We start from the raw sequence: 24658 nt of genomic DNA, 5'->3' as shown, positions 1-24658 counted from the left end.
GTTCGGTGTTCCTGAGTAGGCTATTAGCCCTCAGTTATTTTAATGCTAAGCCGTAACCAACTCAATCATTTCTCCAGTAGCTTTGTGTATTAACCATATGCTGACATATTAATAAGTAGTATATTTATAGCTACATGACACAACAGTACTTGTACTAATGTTTCAGTTGTCTTTTCACCTCTGCTAAAGTCAGTATTGGTTGCCATTTAAGCTTTACACATTGGGACTTAGTATCAGTGGGATGATCCGCTGCATTAGGTTGGAGCAGTGTTGAACTCTGTCTGTCTAAAGAACAGTGGTGAAAAGAAAGCTCAAAGATATCTGATATCATCAGAGAAAAAGTATGATCAGTTAAAAGGCCACGCCACTTTATTGTGGGGCACTTCAAGGGGCATCCTATCCAGTATTTTCTACTGTGGGGCTACCTTAGAAAGCAGTTTACCATATTTTCTCCACAGTGGGGGCACTTTTATCACATTTTCTCTACAGTGGAGAACCCCTAACAGGCACTTCAGCACATTTGTTCTACTGTGGGGTCACTCTTGTGATACAGTATATATATGGGCAGCAAGAGAGGCAGTGCCAATAGAGCACAGAGGCTGTAGAGGCCACATCAACATTTATGTCAGAGAAAATTTATGGATTGAAATAATTTCAATGTCATGTTCAACTACAGTAAAGTCTGATGCATCCATTTCCATTGATGATCATGATTTCATTCGATTACATTCACTACCTGAGGCAGAGAACACGAAAAGATGGCCACTAGTAAACACACATCAATCTTCACATATTTTGTCATGGATTGTACACTTTATTTCACTTAAATTTTTACCCATGTGAACATCTATTCACAGACTATCAGGGAAATGGTGGAACAGATGCCTGCAGGCGCATGTTTTTGAACACAATGGAGCAGAATATGAACTAGAAAAGTTTTAGGACTCTTAAGAGCTTGATGTCATGCAGACTGTGTATTACAGTTTGCTTCAATGCTAATGATAGAGGAGCATCAAATTTACCCTCAGAAACAGTTGCAACAGTTGTATTTGGTGCAATATTCAGCATGGTTAAACAATATTGAAGATCTAATAATCCAAAGGTTTGCTATTGCAACATCTGCATGTCTGACTAATCATATGTGCAGTGTAAACTGTTAGACATGTAAATAGCTGAAAATGGTGCTATCTTGTGGTGATCATTGTGAAGATCACTTTTATCTCAGAAGATTTCCTAGAGCAGATCATCCATTCCTCCAGTAGGGAGAGCTACAGGACACAAATAAAGACAAAAAAGCAGATTAATGCACCTCGGGAGGACATGTGCACCTGGTCTTGGTCCCCCTGTTTCTTAGGTATGCGTTGTCATGTGTATTCTACACTCGTCAGTTGCTAATATCACAAACCTTTAAGAAACAACATTTTTCATTGATAATAAATTGCTTAGCAAATATTATTGTGAAAGTGAAATCCGAACTGAGTCTACATGTGAAAAAGATCAACCCATGTCAGCAGAAATACTTGCTATTTTTAGTGAGGAACATAAATTTGAACTTCTCTGTAAGCCTGAGTAATGAATCAGGGTACAACACAGTCCATTCAAAAATACCAGAATACATGGTTAAAGAAAAAAAGCTGATGACAATCTATTTTGACTGCCAGACACTTGTTTTTTTCAGTTTGTACTCAGATCACACTACATTCATCAACAACATTATTAGTGGAGTAGGCTTGTATTTTTTTTTTTTTAGCACTTTTACTTCAGATTTGTGCCTGTGGACCTACATCTGTAAACTCTGCCATTATAATGTTCCCTGTCCATTTTATAGAGAAACCCTGTTTGCCTGCTCCTCTTCACTTTCTGCGCTAATTCCTCCGCTTCGACAGGGGGCGCTCGTTTGTTAGTCGGCCGGTGTATCTAAAAAGGGAAGGGTCGCTTTCCTCTTTTCAGTATTATGAATGAAAAGTCTGTTCTTTGAATTTTAGCTCTTAAGTAGCCGCTGTCATCCATTATTGACAAGGTGCTGAAAACGAGCTGAACTAAGCTCGTACAAATTAGTTCAAGATGTCTGCGAGTGCCGTGTATGTGTTGGATTTAAAAGGAAAGGTAAGATAACGGGACACCTTGCTACTTTGCTAAGCTAACGTTCTGCAGCTAGCAGCCTAGCGTTAGCTAACACATCGTTCACTGAGGTGGCTCGATCTACCGCACAACAGCTAACGTTAGCGTATCGGCATATGTTAATGTCCTGTGTTAAGGTTAAGGCTTAATTGCACCTATATAAAGAACTCTGTCTGACTCGACGGATAAAACCGGCTGATAAAAATTAGGCCACGTAACTATAAGACAAAACAAAACAAGAGACACGATTGGTGAACAGCTGTTAGCGGTAGGAAATGTAACGATGCAGCTAAAACCCCTTACATAATCTGTCAATCAGTTCCGCTTATTCCCACTTATATTCACTACATTGCATACAACCCATTTTCCGCTGTGAGCGTCTTCTGACAAATGTTGCCCAAATGTTTTTCGTCGAGATGCTTTATTGTCAGGAATTAAACAGTTTATTTTGTTGTTGTTGTTGTTGCTACCACTCACACCTTTTTTAGGGACAGGTCAAGTTAACAGGTGCATCCTACACATACTAACCACTTGCTGCAAGCTGAAAAGAAGAGTGGTCTGTTTTTTAACTCTAAAGCAGGTAAACTGTACTTGCACCAGTTTTAAAATAGGAAGCTTTTGATTTAAAGTTTCTAAAAGTATATCAGGACAAACCATGCGCTGTTATTATGAAGGTTTAAAGATTGAATAATAGAATGATGGATTAACACAGACAGGGTAAGATACTTAATTTTGTGTATGTACTTATGTAATTGTTTCTTTAATTTTGCCTCTTGTGGCAATGAGTGGAAACATTTTTCAGCCGATTAAACTTTTATTTCAAATTTGTTTAGGCGAATAAAAAGAAATCAAGTCATTTTATGTTGTCCTGATCCTGTTTAAAAACTTCACAATAACCCCAAAGAACCTTTTATGCTACATCAACAAACCTACAGCTTGATGTACCCCAATATATGGCTTTGCTGATTGGATAATTATTACTGCACTGGTTGCTTCTAGTCTGGCTATACGCTAAAGCACATTTAAAATTGTAAAGAAACATGACATTTCACTTTCTAAATTAGAATTATGAATAAAAAGATTGCCCGATATTTCAACCTTCGATTATAGTACTTCAACTTGTATTTGTTATATGTATTTATTTTCCCTTCAGGTCCTGGTGTGCCGAAATTACCGGGGAGATGTGGACATGTCAGAGATTGAGCACTTCATGACTCTTTTGATGGACAAAGAGGAGGAGGGGACGCTCTCCCCAATTCTGGCCCATGGGGGAGTCCGATTCATGTGGATCAAACACAATAATCTCTACTGTATCCTCAATGATCTCAGTATTGAATCTGTAGCTAAGCAACTTGTCGGGACATGCAGTTATGCTTAATGCTGCTTTGATTTTGTTCTCTAGTATCAATAATTCTTAACACATCACACCAGTGGTTGCAACTTCAAAGAAAAATGCTAGTGTCTCACTAGTCTTTTCCTTTTTGTACAAAATTGTTCAGGTAGGATTAAATGCTTTACCTGCTTTGCGTAATGAATAGCACTAACGAAGGCATATGCCATGTTTATTGACTCTTTATTGAGGAATTTAAAATATGATATGTTGTATTCAGGTTTTTTCAGAGTATTTCAAGGAACTGGAAGAAGAGAGCATTAGAGACAACTTTGTCATCATATATGAGCTGATGGATGAGCTGATGGACTTTGGCTATCCTCAGACCACTGACAGCAAGATTCTGCAAGAGTGAGTATCCTCTTTTCCACATTTTCACCCAATTAAATTAACATGGATTCATTAGAGATGCACCAAATGAGAACTGCAGTTTTCTTAAAAAAATCAACTTATATTTTTTAAGTCTATAAAATGACAAATGGTCGTTAGTGACTGACTATCAAGCAGTCAGAAACTCCAGTTTATTTTCTATTAATTAGTGGCATTAAAAAACGATTAGAAAAATTATAGACGCTTTTATCCAAAGTGACTTACAAGTGAGGTTTACAAGGCGACTTACAAGGTTTTATCTGGGCCTATATTTAGCAGCCATTTAAGCATCACTACTAGAAATAAGGGTTAGGGTTAGTATACTAAAAATACTAACCCTAACCCTTCAGAAAATAATATAAAGGGTATTTATAAAGCCTTGTATACTTTCAGCATGTAGAAGCAGTACTCAGCATTATTTGTGTAGACAAAAACTAGGTGACAGATTTATTATATGTATATATTAATATGTTATATTATTATGTGTTAATACATTTTCATAGTAGACTGTAAGGTTATTGGTAAACTACTTATAATGTGATTCAGCTGCATGAAATTGTCCTCATCAGCCCTCTCCCATCATGATAGGATTAAAAATGATTCACTCTATTTTTGGTCAGTTTGAAAAGTTTTCCTACCCTATATAAAACAGATCATATAATCAAGTCAGCCAAGGTCGAAATAGTCAGAGTTAATTATTTATCAAGTACTAGTATTTATGGATTTTAATCTCTACTTGTTTGTTTCTGTTTAACTGTTTTTTTTATGTTATTTTTTTATCTGGATTGATGTACCACAGTCAAATCAGGTTTTAAAGATTGCTTTGTATTATTGCTTTGTTACTACTATATATCTGATTTTATTGTCTATACAAGAATGAACTGTAAGTGACCATTTAGACTTGCAGGATTGTGGTTGATGCAGAAATAGGGCAACCTAAGTCTGGATTTCCCCTGATGTCTTCTTGAGTACAACAATCTGTCCAGTCAGACAGTCCTCCCTTTTAACCATGGCAGTCTCAGTTCTGCTTTGATGCTTTTTGGGAACTGACCAACACAGACAGTAGATTTTGTTTTTTTTTCCTCAGTTTTGTCTTATTGTTTACATTTTTCTCCCTCAGATACATAACCCAGGAGGGTCACAAGCTAGACACTGGTGCCCCACGACCCCCCGCCACAGTCACTAATGCTGTCTCTTGGAGGTCAGAGGGTATCAAGTACAGGAAGAATGAGGTTTTCCTGGACGTCATTGAATCAGTCAACCTCTTGGTAGGAATTCCTTGTTTTAGAAGCACTGTGTTGCTTAAGGAATGGCAGTCACAGGCTTAGTAAATTTCCTCCCTGTGTGCGTCACAACATACTCAGATTGTCAAGCTTGGTGATCGCGCCATGTTTTCTGTGTTGTGATTTCGTTAAGTGATTTATCTGTCTCTCGCTAATGCACTGACACTTATAATCCCTTTGTTGTTTAGGTTAGTGCCAATGGCAATGTTCTACGGAGTGAAATTGTTGGTTCCATTAAGATGCGTGTCTTCCTGTCTGGAATGCCTGAGTTGCGGTTAGGCCTTAATGATAAGGTTCTGTTTGAAAACACTGGACGTAAGTTCTCTTACATTATGCATGTGAAATGATTTGGGCTGGGTGATGAGCTGTCTGATGGAAGTTTTGATGATTTGCAAAATATGCAAGGGTGACAATCAGATGATTCTTCTTGATACACATAATATTGTCTTTTGTCAAAAACCTCAACCATTTCCTACCTCATTCTTATTGGAAAACTCTTTAAACTTATTAGCAAATGCATTTTGACCTAGGCATGATTCATACCAGTTCATGCAATGTAGTCACATCCTTTTCAAATGATCTCTTGATTTTTCATGTAGGTGGAAAAAGTAAATCAGTAGAGCTGGAAGATGTCAAGTTTCACCAGTGCGTCCGTCTGTCCCGCTTTGAGAACGACCGCACAATCTCCTTTATCCCTCCCGATGGGGAGTTTGAGCTCATGTCTTACCGACTCAACACTCATGTGAGTACTGGTGGTTTGATCCACCTTACTCTCGTTGTGGATTGCAGCAAAATATATCGTTCAGAAGTTTAAGAGCGACTCTACACCAGAAGTTTTCTGAGATTTTTGAGCCTCGTGAAAGAATACATTTGTGGGCCCTTCTAGCACTCAACCCTTCTACTCTGTTATACAACACAGCACACAATATTGTGAAGACCACTGATCAGTCTCCTCCAGGAATTTGCGATGTGTGTCTTGTGAAGAACTTGTCTGTGTTAAAAGTTATATTGATGCAGTGTGTTCACGTGGACTTCATTAACCAGTTTACAGTCCACTCACTCTCGAAAGCTGATTTCCTAACCATAAGGTAAACAGGAATCTGCTTTTCAAAGATCTGGTCAGATCAGCTGTTGCTAAGAGTGAGACATGTTTTTTTTGTAAAACCATCAGCGGATTTCATTTTCAGAATCCCCCACTTAAAACCTTATTCATATAATGTCAGATTCCGATTCTTGTAGATTTTAGGTTTGACTGCAGGCTAGCTCAGAGCAAAATTTAGGTTATCAGGTGACAATCTCTATGCATGTACTGTCAACAATAAATGGGGAACATGTTATCTTTGCAGCACAGTGGTGGTGTAGAATGTTTAGTGCTGCTGTTTCACAGATAGAAGGTTGCAGGTGTTTCCTCTGGGTACTCCGGTTTCCTCCCACAGTCCATAGGTGTGAATGTGAATGGTTTTCTGTCTCAGTGTATCTTTCTGTGTTGGGCCTGAGATCGACTGGTGACCTGTCCAGGGTGTACCCTGCCTCTTGCCCTATGACAGCTGGGATTGCCTCCAGCCCACCCTATGGAGGAAAAACATGCGCTATATAACTAGACCATATACTGTACTAGCAGTTAAAGCGTCAGATTTTAGATGTGAATCAGGATTTATATCTGGTAGCTGTTGGAAAAAATGGTATTCCAAAGTCAGTAGATGTTACTGTGTTGCTTAAGAAATGGAGCTGAGGGAAATAACTGTTGAACAGTTTCACTGTATCAGACAGGTATAGTGTACAAAGAATAGAGACGCGGACAAAGCCCAAGTAAGCAACTACACTTTAGAAACAAGCCCAAGTAAGCAAAACATTTGCAACCGGTGACTACCATTATTTATCACCTCACCGACAAACAAGGCCAAAGTCACTTTTAACAAGCAGCCTTGGCAAATGTATACTACGGCTAGACCCGAAAGCAGCCTTTAATCTTAATCTTCAACTAGAATAATAAAAGCATATTCATGAAAGAAAGTGAAAAATTATATACTGTACAATGAGTATGAGCTGTTAGAAGCTATAACCAAGAACTCTGGGTTAAGAAAGTTTAAACTCTGCTTAAATTTTCAAGAAATGTTTCACAATAGGTTTGCCAGTAAGCTTGTAGAAAGGGAAGTAGAATTGTGCAGCAGAACATTTTCCACGTAACAATAAGCAGCGAAGACACAAAAAAATTCACAATTGGCTGCTCAAACTTTGACCAGTTCAGTGGCTGATCACATTTAGCATGATACCTAAGATTACAGTATGAATACTTGGAACGTCAAGGGTATTTTACTTTCGAAAAGCCGTATTTAGTGAAAGCTTAAATGTTTTTTTGTCAGCATAGTTGTACATTGATTTAGAGGTTTGGTGTTATCAAATCTATATCTGTTATTTGCAGAGGTATTGTTCTTTTTGGAGACTTCCTCTCAGTCTCTCTTTCGGTATGCTGTATTAGAGGTAGACTGATTTTAGCTGATAGCAGGTACATGTGAATAAATGACACCCATTAAATAATAAGAAATTGTAGTAGAGAAATTTTAATTAGATTTGAAAGTCATACAAAATATTTTTTTCTACCATAGAGCAATGGACAAAATGTATAGTTACTACTACTACTACTACTACTACTTATTATTATTATTATTATTATTATTATTATTATTATTATTATTATTATTACAGATAAAAAAACAACAACAACACAAGTTTTTTTTGTGCATATTACAGACATGTTACATAATCGCTCAGTGTTCTCCTCTGAGTTTGCACAATGCCTGTTTTTCCCTAGATTTCCTTGACACTGAGAGAAGAACACTAATTCCACATTATGTAAAAATAAGTATCAGACTACTTCTTAATTGTGCTGGTGATAGTGGAAAGTGAGCAAATTAATGTCCCTTTTATTAAGTTTTTTTTTTGTAGTGATAGTCTCTATCCAGTAGGTGGTGACCTTGTCATAAGGTATTCTCATTAAAAGTAATAACAGCTGATTGAAGCTGACTTTGCTTACAAGTAAAACATTTTTTGTTATTTGTATTTGAGGTGAAACCCCTGATCTGGATTGAATCTGTTATTGAGAAGCACTCCCACAGTCGGATCGAGTACATGATCAAGGTAGGTCACTTGTTCAGCTGGAATGTAGGTTTCCATATCACTTGCAGCAGCATAGTTAATGTCAGTGTGTGTGGCTGGCTCCCATTGTTAATGTTTAAAAAAAACATATTAATGACTAATAAGACATTAATGATCGGTTGTGATATAGTCACAATTGGCATAAGGTGTGTTCACACAGCCATAGAAATGTGTCCCATGATGATTTTTAGGGACACTGTGTTGTCTTGGTGTCACGCGTGACCAACCCTGATTACAGAATACTCATTTAAACCAACCATTAGCACCTTGTTTAACCAGGACCATTGTGTTAAACACGAGCTACTTGTTTCTCAACTCAGGCAAAAAGTCAGTTCAAAAGGCGTTCCACTGCCAACAACGTGGAGATCCACATTCCTGTGCCAACGGACGCTGACTCACCCAAATTCAAGACCACGGTGGGCAGCGTGAAGTGGGTGCCTGAGAACAGCGAGATTGTCTGGTCAATCAAATCCTTCCCTGTGAGCAGAAAGCATGACTCATGAGTTTACACTGATGGTTACAAATTACTATGTAACACTGTGTTTGGGTTTTGGTTTTATTTTCTTGACTCAAAAATTTAGTTCCTGTATTTGACCTTTTCCTTGGTGTTAATATTGTTAGCATTCCCCTGTGAAACTAAGAAGCTGCAGAGGACATTCCAACGTTTCTTAAAATATCATATTTCCCTTCAAAGATTTGAAAAAATGTTTTGCCTCAGTTTTGGCTTTGTGTTAAACAGTTTATGTCTTGTCTTGACACAGGGTGGAAAAGAGTATTTGATGCGAGCCCACTTTGGGCTGCCGAGTGTAGAAGCTGAAGACAAAGAGGGGAAACCACCAATCAGTGTCAAGTTTGAGATCCCATATTTCACCACCTCGGGCATCCAGGTACATGCATATACAGCAATGTCTGTCAAACAGTATTTGCACTAGTAGCCTTCTTAGAGCAGTACATGAGTAGAACTAAAATAAGATGAAATTTAATTATGTGGAGGTAAGAAGTATTGGCACACAGTTTTTATATTATTTTTAATATTAAATGATTATATTTATCATAGGGGAATGTGTTCACTACCCATTTTTAGTAAACAATTTTGTAGCAGACTTAAGCAAATGCTGCACTTTCTTTGCACTTGCTATTTAAATGTTATCCGGCCCCCATGCACACACAGTGCTATCTTGTTGTTCCCAGTTTTTTGTCTGTCATTCAGGATATAGAATTTATGGCGTGTAGCTCTCGCCTCTCGCCTCTCTCCAGAGCAGGAATTTAGTTGGCCAGTGGGGGCAGCACTACAGCACTGTTAGACTGTGAAACAATCCACTGTTGGAAACCAGAGAGCAACTTCTCATCAACTTGATCTTAGCTCTCTGCCTTTATGTTAATCACAGGTATAGAAAATGTCATTCTTAGTTACAGGTAAGTAGATTCATTGGATTTTGATTGTGATTCATATGGAACTTAGAAAGAAGCTAATGTTTTTCCATGGTGTTTAAATGAAAACTCTTGCTGACCGCAGACTTACACAGATGTGCAGCATACACTGTATAATCACAGTTGTCCTGTGATTATACAGTATGTGTAGCACCACAGTAACACAAAATTAAGTCTTCCCATGTTATGATGTGAGGGAACAAGGGCAACTCAACAAATTTCTTTTAAAAATTTCATCATAAAAGAAAAACAGCTTTTCACTGGCATATTGACATAATTACGCCTCAGTTTTACAATAGCCAAACTCCATTATATATTGTTCTTTATTATCTAAAGCACGATCTCGTAAATGAAGTATATCAAGTGATGTTCAATCCAGAAGTTGTAAAATTAAAGTACATCCATTTAAAACTGGTTTCACATGAGCATCACACCAGAAGTTCCTGCCCTAAAACATCAAGAAGACAATTCTTTTAAACAATGCCCTTTGAAATCATAGAGCCCATTGTGTAAGTACATAGATCCGAGTAAGAGGAAACTAAACTTTTTTCATAGTATTTCTTTACAAAATCATTTTTAGGTCTGTTTGCTTATATGCAGATATGTGCATACTCCACATAAGCAACTTAGTCAGTTTGTGTGAATATATATGAGCTTTGCACCCAGTCCTTAATATCAAGCAGCAACATCTTTGTCATACACTTTTTATAAATAAGCACTAATTCACAAAAACTTTCAAGATGGATAATATTACCCCAGTAGCTGTAGACAATTAATCCTGGGACTCACTCATATTTACTTCTTAACCTTTAGTACTAGTTTCTGTATGAGATTAAAATAAGTAATATTTTCCAGCTTTTCCACATTTCCTATGATAGTCCATAAAACCTTTATTAAGTTGTATGGACATTATGCAGCCCACTCGGAAACAAGACACTCAAACCCAATTTAATTGAAACATATGATGCTGGTAATTGGGGCGGGTATAGCAGTATAAGAATTCTTGCCATTTTGCAAGGTAATTTGGCAGCTGGAAGAAATAATATTCTTGTCTTTCCTTCCTCTCACATCTTTGCCAAATCCATAAATGTGCAGATGCTCAAAGAAAAGTGCATTAGGTCATAGTGCAGGAACAATGGCAGGTGTGGAAACGTTTAGCATATTACTTGTATTAAAAGCTAAGATTCTTTTGTGAAAAATTTCAATTTTAATTCAGTATACCGGTACTTAAAAATAAAACATTTTGCATATTTGTAACATTGTAAATTATGAATTCTTCCACTTAATCTTTGTGGAGTGACCTGCAAATATATATATTGTGAGAAAGCATGAGAGTTCTGCTGAGGGATCCTCTTTTTGCGGTTTTCTATAAACCATTGCTGACTTGTATTCAAACATAAGTGTTTCCTGTTCATTTCGATCTGGACACACCCTTTTGGCAAAAGTGTCCCTTCCCCCCAGTGATGAGAATGATGTGGTTTGCAGTCCAAATTTGCTATTAACAGTATTCACAGTATCACAATAAATGTACTTGGATGGTGACTGTATTTTCATTGAAAGTCTAAAAACACACTACAGCAAAGTGATCTAACCATTTTAACAAGTATACAATAGGATAAAGTTTAAATCAAATTAACAATTGTTTGCATTCAGGAAACAGTTTTTATGACCCCTAATTCTTAGCAACGTTTCCTTTACCATTAATTGACCTGTCACCAAGTTGGTCATCAGACATGTTGAAGTGTTCATTGCCATCATACAGTGTAGCAAAATTGTCTGAAGTTGTCCAAAATAAAATGGAAACTGTTAAAACCTATTAAGCTCCACCACAATCATGTCTTTTGCTAACGTTGTAACTTCCTGCATGGAAGTCACCTGAAAAGGTTTTGTGAAAACCTCAGTATACCCAAGGGGGTTTTTTGGGGCCGGGTGTATCTCAGCTGAGAGCTACTCGTGGCTCAGTTAGGTTGAAGAAGTATAACAGTTTCAACAATCTGCACTAACATTAGAAAAGACCATTTAGAGTTACAACAGAAACTTAATTTCTGAATTTAAATCTTAATATTTAGTTGTTAAATTGCAACTATAAATCAAATAACAAAAACCTGGCCAATCATCTCTTTCTTAGTGTTTGAAGTCACACTGTGGTGGAAACACCATTTCAGAAGGAATCAATTAAGGGACATATTCCCATCGAACTCTTGTGTTAAGTCTGTAACCTTTCTTTATTACAGGGTTATAGCAGACTTGGTCTCAGACTCAAATGCAGCCAGTAACACCACTTTTTACGTGTGAGAAGAGGCTGGGAAGTTTAATTTGACACATGTATATATCAAAGCATGAGAAAGTTCCTCTTAATTCTGCCACTAAGTGTAGGGGAGCACACATGTGAAGTGTGTATAATGCACGTAACTGCACCTTATAAATTTAATTAGAAATAGGCTTACCTAGCTCTTTGGCCAAGTAGAAGTGTGAGCAGAGCTGAAAGTACATTTTCAGATCTACTGTTTTTAGGTAAAGTTGAGAGAAACCAAACAAGTTGGCAGATGCTTTTTGGGCTTTAGCCTCTACCAAAAGCCTGATAAATCTAGACCACACATGTAGTCTGTACTTACCAAACGAGATACAACAAACATCCTCCTTTCCCCTTCTCATCTTACAAACCATAATGATATTTTGCGGAGGGTGGCTTTTGATGCCATTTTGCTGACTACGTAGTCACGGTCAGGCCGACTGCATGTTTGGCTCCTGGGTTCAGGGAGAAGTGCTGTGCCGGCAGACTCGGTGATCCCGCGTCTTATGTGTTTGTGATCATGTGTCTGCTGCCCATGGTGCCCTTTTGCTCTGACCTCACTGTGTAGTGGAAGGTAATAACAAGGCAGCAACTGCCATCGCCTCACCAGAGTCTGTCGCCACTTGACCCACAAATTCCTGCTGTCTGTCCCCCCTTTCAGCTGGGAACTGGCATGACCGGGACATGGCAAAATGACATCTCCCAGAGAGGACGATTTTCAGCCTTAAAATGGCTCCGTTCTCATCCCTGCTTGTTGTGAGAACACATGAGCTTTGTTTTAGTGGAAACATTGTCAGAGAATTATTCCTGTAGAAGCAGACTGAAGCATGTGAGATTTGTAAACATATTTGTAGTATACAGCGATAGTTATGCTTGATGAAATAACACTACAGAGAAGAAAATTCTGTATGTAAGTATGGTTGAATTATGATCAAAACTATTATTCAAAGTAATTTTATTATTTAAAAATATGGATATACTGTTACAAGAGCATCAGTTTCTATAACCGCTTTTTCCCACCTGACTGGGGGAAAAAACGTGCATGTTCTACTATGTTCAGGAGGGTAGGGTATTTTTAGAGTCTCTTCTCGAAATTCAGCTCTGTGGAAACACTGTTCTGGTGAAATATCAGTTAATGGCTTGTGAAAGTTGTATCTTGATTATGCTGATGTGCATTTTTTTTACTCTCAGGCCTTGAAAAATACAGTTATGTAAATTTACAATGTGAGTTACTTGAAAGCTGTTTTGTAGCTGCTTCCCTCTTTTTGGTGACTCATACTACTTCCTCATCAACATCACTCTTACTATCAAGGTCGCCGCAAGCTTAAAGGAGCATTCACCTGAAAATGTTTAATATAAGTTGGTAGTTTTTGTAGTCCTGTATATGATATACAAAGAGTAATGAATGCTGCAGTCAAATCTCAGAAAAAAGGCTAAACGTCTTTGGAGCAATCTCACCTTCATGTGCAATTTATGTTCGGCATTGCACACTGCATTGCATTGTGCGAAAAAAAAAAACTGAATCAACAGCACGCTTAGAAATCATACCGTCCTTTTTGTTTTACTGTGCATGCCGACAATATCAAATATATGTTTTGGAATTGGCCTATTTTCAGCATAAACATCGTACCCCATTAAACAAATATGGATACAGCTGTCTTGCGAGTTATGTTTTTTGTTCTTTTAATCAGTCATCAAGTTTGTCCCACAGTACAAAGATCTTTGTTCTCAGAATGACGTAAAGGCATGAAAATGTTTTAAACTCTAGCCCCCTCAAACCCTACTTGGGATTAGCTGTATGGGTTATTATCAGTGTCTGCTTTATTTTAAATATTTGAAGAATTAATTGCTGAATATATTTATTTTTTATTGTATTTCTCTTCTGCATGTTCTCAGCAATTTTCTGTTTTCTCTTAATAGGTGCGTTACCTGAAAATCATTGAGAAAAGTGGATATCAGGCTTTGCCATGGGTGCGCTACATCACTCAAAATGGAGGTAGGTCAAGAGTTCAGTGATACATGTGAAAAGTGCCCATATGTGCAGGTATTAGGCAACAGTTGGGCAATGCAGTGCAATGTGGTGAGAACTTGCATTGTACTGATGCTGTTCTTAAAAAAAGGGTACACTGTAGAACATTAAGCAATGTAGCAATGTCCTGCGAAATGTGAGAAAGTGAACTTTTTGTCAGGCTTTCCCGATCTTCATGCTAACATTACTAAGGTTGCACATGTTGGTCTTTTCGCTAATGTTGCCATTAATTGCCAAACATCCTTATCTCATTTCCTTTGTATTCCATTCATTCTGGGTGGAAAGCATCAGCTGCCCCCTCTTGATTTTTCTTCTTTTTCTTTGTCCATTTGATTAAGCCTTGTCCATTTCCTCCTCAGATTACCAGCTCCGGACCCAGTAGGCAGCACTTCAGCTGGCAGTGGGCAGGTGGAAATCAGAGGGGGGCGGAGCCGTGACGCTAATGCGCTGTCAATGGCAGGTGTCAGTCACGAGTCCAGAGGACTGTCAACATCTACTTTTCGTTTTGTATTTGTATTTGTTATATTCATTTCTGATCAATGCAAATGTTAGATGGAGCCTTTGTTAAGCAAGGTTTAAAGAAGTATTGATTTACTTATAATTTACTACTGTGAGGCTCCTAATGTGAGAAAGGCCACGGAAAGCAGGAGTTATGTTTACATCCAACGGACACAGTGCAGAGCTGTACACAATCTGTTACAGTGGGTCACATGGCTTGACAGCAGATCTTACAAATCTCATTTAAAGTCGCTGTAGTCACCTCCACACACATCGGTAACATGCTCACCCATCACTCTGAGTATGATCATTTTTTATATGAAGCTGCTTTATTCTGTCACAATTCCTGTTAGTTGGTTATTTGTATATATTTGTTAAAAGGTAATGCCCTCAGTGTTATTAGTTTGATAATTGTAAATTTCATTTTGTATCGTCATCTTCGTCTGATACCATGAACCATGTTAGAGCATTGCCTTCCTGCTTGGCTTATGTACTCTTTATTCTTCAGTTTGACTCCTTGGACATGCAGCTTAGCAAAAAAATACCATTAAATGCAGTGAGTTGCTCAGTAAACAGAATACCAGTTGAAAATGCCCATTTTCCACTCTGACACCTGTTTCCCCTTTTCCCTGTCTGTAACCGTGCTATTTTAAATCATTAAATGTCTATTTAGAGAAAACTGTTCCACTGCCTATTTACGTCATTTGTTATGTGATGTCACTGCAGTGATCAGCGTAAGCTGTCAGTGTCGACTGCAGGCACCTGCCTGACAGAAAAGGTGAGGGAGGGATGGGGGTTTCCTGTGTCAGGCATGTGGTCTTAACTAACCCTGGATGGTTCTTTCCACTCCATCCTGGAGCTCGTTTCAAACAGTGCGACTCTTAATTCCCAGGGCCTGTAACATCATAGAAGACTGCGAGCCAGCCCTCCGTAAACATGCAGGAGAGCTGGGAAGGATGTGACTCAAGCTGTGGTCAACGATCGCAGACGTGTTAGAAAGAAACGTAGGATGGACTAACACAGACTACCTATTGTTCATGTCAGGTCAGACTGCAGCGGGCCTGCATGAGGTCATTGCTGAATTTTGTCTTGTAGGGGTACTGTGATTCTCTTAATCATGTGAGTCACTATAAGCAAGTGCTTTAGGTTGTGTGTGTGTGTCCATTTAACTGGGACCTCAGATGGCACATTGGTACTTAATACTGGACACGTTAGACTTTATCGTATTTTCCTTGAAGCACCTGTTTTTGTCTAAACACCTACACAGCAGCTGTGCCCAGCCTGAGAATATAATGTGTTCACAGTCAAGTGTAGTTTTAAATCCAAAACATTTAAGTTACACTTTCCATTTGTGGGTTTTATCTTTCACACCGGTTAGCAACACACAAGTAGGTGAGATAACATCCTAAATATTACGAAAGTATGTGATTTCAAGCTCCATTCCTCTTACATAATTGAGAACATGACTGAGGAAATGTGACAGTTAAACCTGCTGCAATTGCAATTTTAGGATTTTTTTCATTTGTTTTTGCAAATCTCCAAATGCACCTGTATCCAATTTGCAGTTTTGCATGTAAATAAACATCCTGTCAAGCAGTGATCTGAATGACATGACACTGGTTAAAACACCTACTCAGACTGGATTACGTTTAGCTCATCTACATAATGTCTTTAACTGTCTGTGGTTATGGAGATCTGCTTTTGGATCTTGGTGTACAAACAGACATTCTTACGGGCTTGTCTATTCATACCTATTACAACTAATATAATCTTAAAATCTCTGCAGCACAGCTGTTGGTACTGGTCAGTGTGTGCTCTCCCTCACTGGGGAACAGTCTCTGTGATACTTGGCTGAGGGTGTGAATATAGTGTTTGGCACACGATGAGAAGATTGCATTCATGAAGCAAGATCAGCCTCCGAAGGGCTCAGAGGGGAGACCTGACATATACCTCATGTTGCAAGACCGCTAACAGAAATCTTGTTGCAGCACAAGTATCCTCAATTATGTTCTCAAATATTTATCACCGAGATATACACTCTTAACTAAGATTAACCACAGCGTTTATAGGATTAGGTAATATCTCTTAAACAGACAACCTCCTCATTTACTGTCTTCTAAAAGTATGTCGTTTTAAAGAATTATGAAAAGGCTTAAGTATCATTAAAGCAGAATGTGATGCTTTACTGAAGTGAAATGAGCAATAAAGCCTTTTAAATACAGGTCAAATTTCTATATACTTTAGTGCAAAAGTTTTTTAAACAGTTTATATGGACCTTAATTAAGCTGCTTAATTTAAGTAATTTAACCTGTAGCTATGCAGAATAATGTGTCATAAACCTACAGTGGGTGCAGAAAAGGCTCACTTTCACTCACAATGTGAAATGAAAACACATAAAAAACTTTAATTATTTCCAGCTCGATTTATTCAATTCAGGTCACAACATACTAATGAGAGAATCAATTGCAACTGCAATATTTTTTTTTTTTAATTGAGTAACTTATTTAGTTGCCTCCTGCATTACATGAGATTAGCTGTAATGATTCGGTTAGTTCTGAAAGAAGAAGCTGTTTCTGGAGCTTTTCAGCACTTGATAGTGCAACTTCAAGCAACTAGTCTTCTGTGTGAAGGAAGACCATTCAAACAATGTCGGAGACAAAGTTGTGGAAGGGCACAAGCACATTTCCAAAGATTAGTTCATCCCTATGAGCACAGTTACTTCTTTGTACTACCATGACTATGCGCGTATGAGGCTGGCCCTCCAAACTGAATGGCAGACCAAGGAGGGAACTGGTTAGAGAGGCTACCAAGAGGCCAAAGGGTGGTCATTGTGTGCACATCACGAACAATATCACAGAAAAAACACATTAAGTCTTGTTTTAACTTTGCTGAAGAGTAGCAGGAAGATTCATAGACCAAATTGGGAAAAGGTGCTATGTTCAGAAGCCAGTTGAAATCAGTGGAAAGTCCTGAAGACTTCACTCTACCAGTGGCCACCATCCAAATATAATGAGCGAGAACAGTTCGGTAAGAATGAGTGGACAAACATTGCTTAATCTAGGTGTGCAAAGTAGAAAGAGAAGTATCCAAACAGGCTTAAGGCTGTAATTAAAGCAAAAGCTGGTTCCACCAAGTAGGAGGAGGTGATCCTTCTCCAAATCGAGTTATTCCAGTTTTTTATTCTTTTATTAATTTTTTAGGGCTGTTTCTATTTTTTCTCTCACTTGTATGTTGTAACCAGCATTGCGAAAACCAAGCAGGAAAATTCTGTTTTTCCTGTGTTTGAAAGCGTGAGATTCTTTTTCATTTTTCTTTCTGTAAAATCCTACTCTGCAAGATAACAACATTTTATAAAGTAAAATAAATGTGAAAAAACAGAATGTTCCCTAATACGTAGAGAAGTGCAAATATTGGAGCACTTAGTACTCAAGTACTGAAGCACTGTGACTGTTAAAAAAACCTAAAACAGTTGTTAGTGAACAGGGGAAATTATAAGTCAGCAAGAACTAGGACGAGAACGATGGAATCTCACATTAAATAAAAGTCAAGATTAAAAGGTGAAAATTATGCAATCGTGCACTTACTTTTTTATTATATTGGTAATGAGAATTGGAGAATTGAGTTGTTCATACATAAAACGATAAAAAATTATCATAGCAATGATTGTCTGAGTGTGTGAAAGTTTCAGTTTCAAAGAAATAAATGTAACCCAGTGATTTCTTTTTTGCAATAACCACAAGGTTACATAACTGCCTCTTTTTAGCTTTGATCTGTTCCTGAGCTACATGCCTACACTTTCTCATGCCTACAGCCTAACTAGACAGGTGAATAGAACAGTTTCACCTTTCCCCTCAGGTGATTGTTCGGTTGCCATGTCAACATTACACTGTTGTCAATGATTTTATAGCAGATACGTCACTGAAGTTAGTTGCAATGGAAAATAACTATGGTTGCTTAACAGTGAAATGAAGCAACAGGTAGTAATCTGACAGCGTGGCAGTGTCAACTTTAAATACAGGTGTGCCACGAGGAACCCTGTGTTTATCCACACACGGAACCCTGGCGCCTAGCAACCAAGGGAAATCCTTCGCTGTCGCATCAGGACGCTGATCGTGACGTCAAGACAGGTCGTTCCCCTCTCAGGCATGCAGAGTGCCCCATAATCATCTGTGTGGCGTCTCTCACCCTCCGTTGTGAAATACAAATAGTTGATGAGTCACTTTGAGACAGTAACTGCAGAAAAGGTATTGCACTATAGGTGAAGCCGCAAAATGCGAGGTAGTTCCTCCCGCAGAAGCCTGAAATAGTTTTTAGGCTGGTCGGAAACACCAGAAGCTCAGTGTGTGGTCTGTGCTGGCTTTACATCAGGGTATCCCTCAGGTTGAGGGAAATTTCCATCCTCCAGCGTAGACCTTAGAACAATATTGCTTTAAAGAGCTTATAGCTGAGTGTTCATCCGTACTGGCCTTGAGACTCTGTAATCTCCCAGTGTCTCCAGCCCACACATCGCTGACAGATAAGTGTAGTGAGACAACCCTGTGTAGTGTGTGATGGCTCATACCACATCATTAGAGACTTCACACTGGGTCAGTTACTTCTAGTGTCAGTGGGTCAAAGTGCACATCCGGGCAAATATTTGTCAGTGTCGCTATATTTACTTCCCATAAAAAGATCTCATGCAACAAGTGTTATGCTCTGTATCTGTTTTGGAAACTGACTCATCAGCAGTGGAGTCCAAAGTCTGACAGATCAGCAAGTACAGTGGAGCACGTACAACTTCCACCGCCTCATAATGTACAGAAGGCATAAGTATTGAATAGTAGAGAAGTGGATCTCAACCTGTGGGTCTGAACACTCCCCCCCTAACCTGAAGAGAGTGGGTGGTCCCACAATACATCCCCTAGTATATCTTGGGACCACCACAGAGAGGAAGGTACTGAAATATATTGTGGGGGTCACCAGATGATCAAAGGTATGAGAAATAAAAAACAGTTACAGAAAATTCTTTCTTTATTTTTTTAACTGGTTCCGTTGTTAGTTAATAGGGGATAGTTTTCCCTCTTCAGGTCTCCCATGAGTCCACATCTGCACAAGCATCTGAGAAACTGTTTGTCGGCACAGTGGCGGTGGGCTAAAGTCAACATGCTCACAGGGAAAATGGCATGCTGACATTTAGCGGGTATAATACTGTTCAGACCTAAATAACATGCAGCCAAGTCGGGAAAAATGTTCACACCTGGCAAACAGTATCTGTGTGAAACACCAAAGTAAATTCCAGTATTAACACAATCAATTATTTTGTTTTAGACCTTGGAATAACACATGAACCCTAAGTCGTCTCATTCTGTCAACTTGGCATGAATGCAGCAATATTATGTGGTGCTGAGGGTAAAAAGAGAAGTCATTTTTCAGGTGTTTGATCTTTAATCAAAGTATCTGGTATAGTTTTACCAAAGTCATGACCATCCGTTTAAACTTTGTTTAGACGTGTCCCACAAAATCCCAAATGATCAGTACATCACCCAAATCAGTAGGAATCATGGCTTGGCATTAACATTTATATAAAGTTTTATTCATTTACTTTATCCATTGCTGAGTTATTTGAGGCAAAGTGGTAGGAAAACATTTCTTCAAGCAATACAAATAATTTCCAAATGTGCCCAAATCATGTCCACATTAATCTCCTGTGGTGTAGAGCTGCTGTCACGTACTTATTTCATCCCGCCTGCCTTTGCTACTAGTTAGGAAAAAAACTGTCATTCATTACACATAGATTAGAAACATGCACTGTCACCTCACATAGTGGTCATATACAATACACATTACAGAGTGAGGCCACTTACAAGAAATGAAAGTCTGATGTAATTTTCATTTCTATCTTAGTGTCCTGCTGCTTATATTCCTGTAAAACTGCCTTGGAAACTTTCTTGGCATCCCGAGCAAAAAAGGCACACACCGCTCGCTGTCACTGGAGCCCTGTTGGTTTTGTCAGTTAGTAAACATGTCCTCCATTTACTCTTATTCAAACTGAAAGTAAAGACAAGAGGTAAGGCTTTCTAAATATGCCCTGGGTAGTTCTTTAGCGCTCTATATTTACCCCTGTGTCTCTCTACTGTGGCGAGGAGTTGACACAACATGTTACAGTACGTATAATGATGGTTCTCTGTAGACTGAGGCAAAGTCTACAGGGCTGTTTGAATAATGTTTTCCTTTCACAACAGTCTGTGATGGCACTGGTCCTCATAAGTGTCCAACCCCCCAAAACGCATAGATGTGTCCTGCTGGTACATATCAAATACATAAAAGGATAAGAAACATAATAATTTATGTTTTATTACAAAAAAGGAAGTCTCTCCTTCCTTTCTGTCTCTGAACAAAACTGTAAAAAAAAAAAAAGTAGTGTTGCTCGAGGCTGCAGAGTAATTGAGAAGTCTTTTTCTTGTAGCACAATAGAGGGTAAAATTCTTGTCTGCACGCTTGAGAAAAGAGCAGGACACCTGGCTGTTAGATGTAAGTTCAAAGGCCTATAGGAGCTTTCAGTAACCTTCTGTTCTTGGTTTATATTCAGAGAAAGGCAAGTGCATCGGCAGCACAAAAACACCTTGCGCTGTGGATAATGACAATTGCAGCTCTTTAGCAATGCTGCAGTGGAGAAAGCTCTGCTTCAAATGACCAAATTTAACCAGCTACAAGTCTCCTAAATCTGCATCTGGATATTATCTGGGCAGGAACAGCTGTAATAAACATTGGCACACTCATCAGAAACCCCCTAATTGACTTTGATTGTCCAGTAGAGAGCCTTTTGGTTTCACTCCCTGCTACCGAAAATATTTGTGTTTTCCCTTCTCTCGCTCCTCTGGACACTCCACAGGTCTTGGACAGTGTCCGGCATATTTTCTGCTGTCTTAATGCTGGCCCATTGCACCAAATGATATTTTAGCACAAGTGCATGGCAACAGCAAAACAAAGAGGCACAAGATGGATTCTTTGGCCGACCACTTTTTGAATTACTGATCATGTAAAAACCCGCTGTGGCTCCTAGATTGCAAACATCAGTCCTTGGAGCCTACATTCAAACCAGTCCTCTAAATAGGCCCGTCTATTTCTGTTGGCCTGCGGGGGGAAACATGTGTTTGACATCAGTGTCACCCGTTAGACATTTTGCAGTGGGGCTTCATTGTCCCCCTACAGCAACTCGGCCTGGATTAATGGTAGACAATGGCTGAACTCAAAGAGTAGCAGTAATTACAATTAAATCAATGCCTTCACATTTGAGGACAGCCCTGCCAGCTGAGGTTAAGTGGTTTTTGGATCCACCATTGTGTCTCATTTTCAATCTCTTTGAGATGCTGTTTTATGTGAGCCCTGGATAGACAGCAGCAAAGTAAACAAAGACACAAAGTACAGTGTGTCCCAGCCACAACAAACTCTCCAAGACTATCAAACCATGTTCAACATGTACAACATCAAAGGGCACAGTCATAGGCAGCTTCAAATTTCTGAATCACACAGAAACCTGAAGCGCGGTGACAGTTATGGCAGGCGAAAGTGAGTAAGCAGCTTTCTCCTGCCATAACAACTGCTCCTCATAATCAAACCAGTCACTGGGCAAAATGCTCCAGCTGTGCTGCTGATAAAAAGGTTTAGAGGCTCACAGGTTGTGACAGCTAATGCGTGTGTTTTAGCTAATAAATACAATTGGGAGTAGCACAAATTGTTGTCTAATGAAATGTTTTGAGATGAGAATGGAATTAAAAGTCAGTCCATTGTGCAGGAGGAGGAGGAGGAGGAGTAACAAGAAGAAGAAGAAGAGGAAGAAGAAGAAGCGGAAGACATTTTTTTGTCCAGCACAAACGTATTTTAAGTGAGAAGTAAAAAGACAGATCCAAACACTAGACTCCGAGAGGACACTGACTACAATTTCTGTTTCCATTTTCTTAATAAAAGACTTATTATATTAAAGCATTTTAGTCATCAGTATATAACTCTAACATCCGCTGTTGTTTAAACTTGTTCTACTTGTTTGACTTTAAATAGAAACATTCCCACATGACGTGCACATGAACATTTGTGAGTCTTTTTGTGGTAAAGTAGCAAAATCTTCCCGTTATTCATGTCCACAACACAATGTCTTCTTTTAGAGAACGTATGTGACCCTGAACTGAAGAGCTGGCCTACACTGTAGCCCACTGAATGAAAAGCTGAAATAAACTCACGGCGGTTGTTGAGACAGGTGATGCTTTCCACCAGTGTCATCAACCCAACCAGTTACTGTCTTCCTGTCCCAGAAAGACCTTGAGTATTTACCCAATCAGCTCGTGGAGAAGAGGAGGAATGAAAGGCCTGTGTGACACCAGTTCTCTGACTCTATAATTTCCGTCCCCATTTTCCACCAAGACCACTCGATCTTACAGCCATATGGCGGTTTGCTGCCATAACCATTCACAGCTGAGTAAAAATAAACCTTTGGGATGCATCCTTGGGACAGGGGTTTGAAGACGCATTCACTATGACTTGTGCTTGACTTTGTGCTGGTCATGATAACCTACTGTGATTCATCCTATCTGCAGATGATTCCCCTCATATAATTTGCAATGAGAGTATGGTCAGGGTATACAATATCATTCAGTCCAAATTCAAGGGAGAGGCAAAAATAGAAATTCAACCACATGAAGAAGCTCAGACCAGAAATAGCTTGTTTGATGGGTATATATTTCAGTGGTGCAATGATGGGGTCTCTCTAGGGAGCTTTAAAGCTCCCCCATCATTTATGATTTGGGGTAGGGTGGGTGCGCACGTGGTTTAGTTACTGTGTGCCTCTGCCTGAGCTGCTGAAGGTTTAAGAATTCAAGCATCCCGCATCTTCCAGGGTCAAACAGTAACATTATAATGTAAATTAGCCACATCTGCACTCCTGAGATAAACACACGTTGAGAATGCCACTTACAGGTAATCTTAGACATTATTAATGAGATTAACTGTTGCTCTTTGTACAGCGTTTCAGCAAACACAGTATGTCTTAACATTACAGTCTGATGTAGTAACTACTGCATATGCTGGAGGTGTGGCTGCCGCCCACTGCCTCCCATGCTGATTAACGTGTAAAATCTAGTGTGAAGGTGCAGACAGGGAGACACAGCCTTCACCAACCTCGAAGCACTTTTAGAGATTAGAGTCTCTGTAATTACTGGGCTTGATTTATGGCCTTCGTAACACTTTGTATTTCACAATGAAAAAAACTAAAAAAGTGGACACGTGTTTTATAAGAACATGGATGCTTTTGTATCTAAAAAATCAGACAGGAAGTAAATGTGCTTAAACCCTTTGCATATGATGACTTACAAGAAATAAATCTTATTTTTAAATTAACACGATTCTGAGATAAACTGATAGAAATCCTAATAGGCCGTTAGACTGTTGGGCTACAAATAATGTGCCTCATAGATGGTTCATCAGCACATTGGTTCAGAGTGAAATGTCACAACAACTGAATGAGTTACCATGACACCTTGTCCAAACATACTCTACATGTTGCCCAGACAATGAATCCCACGGACTTTGCTGACTTGGCACTTTAAATATTCACATTTGTGGTTTTGAATGTCAACCACTAGGCTGGATGTCATGGAATTTAGTTGAAAAATGCATATCTCCTTCTAAAAGGCTTCAGCTGCCGTGTGTCAGCAAACCAAAGCTGAAGCTGTAACGCTGCAACCACCAGCTTAACACCTACACAGAGTTGCAAATTACTCTTCTGCCTTTAAAAAGCATTCAAGCGAAACATTAACTCTCAACCAGGGACTGTGGCTCCAAGTTTGTGAACAGGAAACATTTGCAAAATAATACTTCCTTGCTAACATTTCATCAGTATGGAATTTATTCACATCACAGCTATTCCTGTTAAAAGTCTGACTGTCACAATAGGACATGTTTCCTCATAGTCTTTTGTTCAGCCTGTTGTTTTACCAAGACGACACCTGGGATCTTTCTGCTATAACGCCACTGGCATGAATATTGGGAGGAAATAATAGTTTGAAATGTTATGCAAATCATTTGCCCACCACTGCTCTACTGAACAGGACACAATG

At 38.9% G+C, this 24658-nt stretch overlaps 1 protein-coding gene across 1 annotated transcript; it reads left to right on the top strand.

Annotated features, from left to right (window-relative positions):
- The first annotated feature begins 1899 nt into the window (after positions 1-1899).
- On the top strand, positions 1900-15254 carry ap1m1 (adaptor related protein complex 1 subunit mu 1). The gene is made up of 12 exons (XM_067474719.1): positions 1900-2106; positions 3275-3431; positions 3553-3620; positions 3732-3862; positions 5001-5148; positions 5352-5478; positions 5763-5905; positions 8230-8301; positions 8640-8798; positions 9081-9206; positions 13964-14039; positions 14432-15254. Exons 1-12 carry the CDS (start codon positions 2065-2067, stop codon positions 14452-14454), a joined length of 1272 nt encoding a protein of 423 aa, XP_067330820.1. The 5' UTR covers positions 1900-2064; the 3' UTR covers positions 14455-15254.
- Positions 15255-24658: the final 9404 nt, after the last annotated feature.

The sequence above is a fragment of the Channa argus genome, chromosome 14 (assembly GCF_033026475.1).
Source record: "Channa argus isolate prfri chromosome 14, Channa argus male v1.0, whole genome shotgun sequence".
NCBI lineage: Eukaryota > Metazoa > Chordata > Actinopteri > Anabantiformes > Channidae > Channa > Channa argus.
This window is presented reverse-complemented; position numbering and strand designations above follow the sequence as displayed.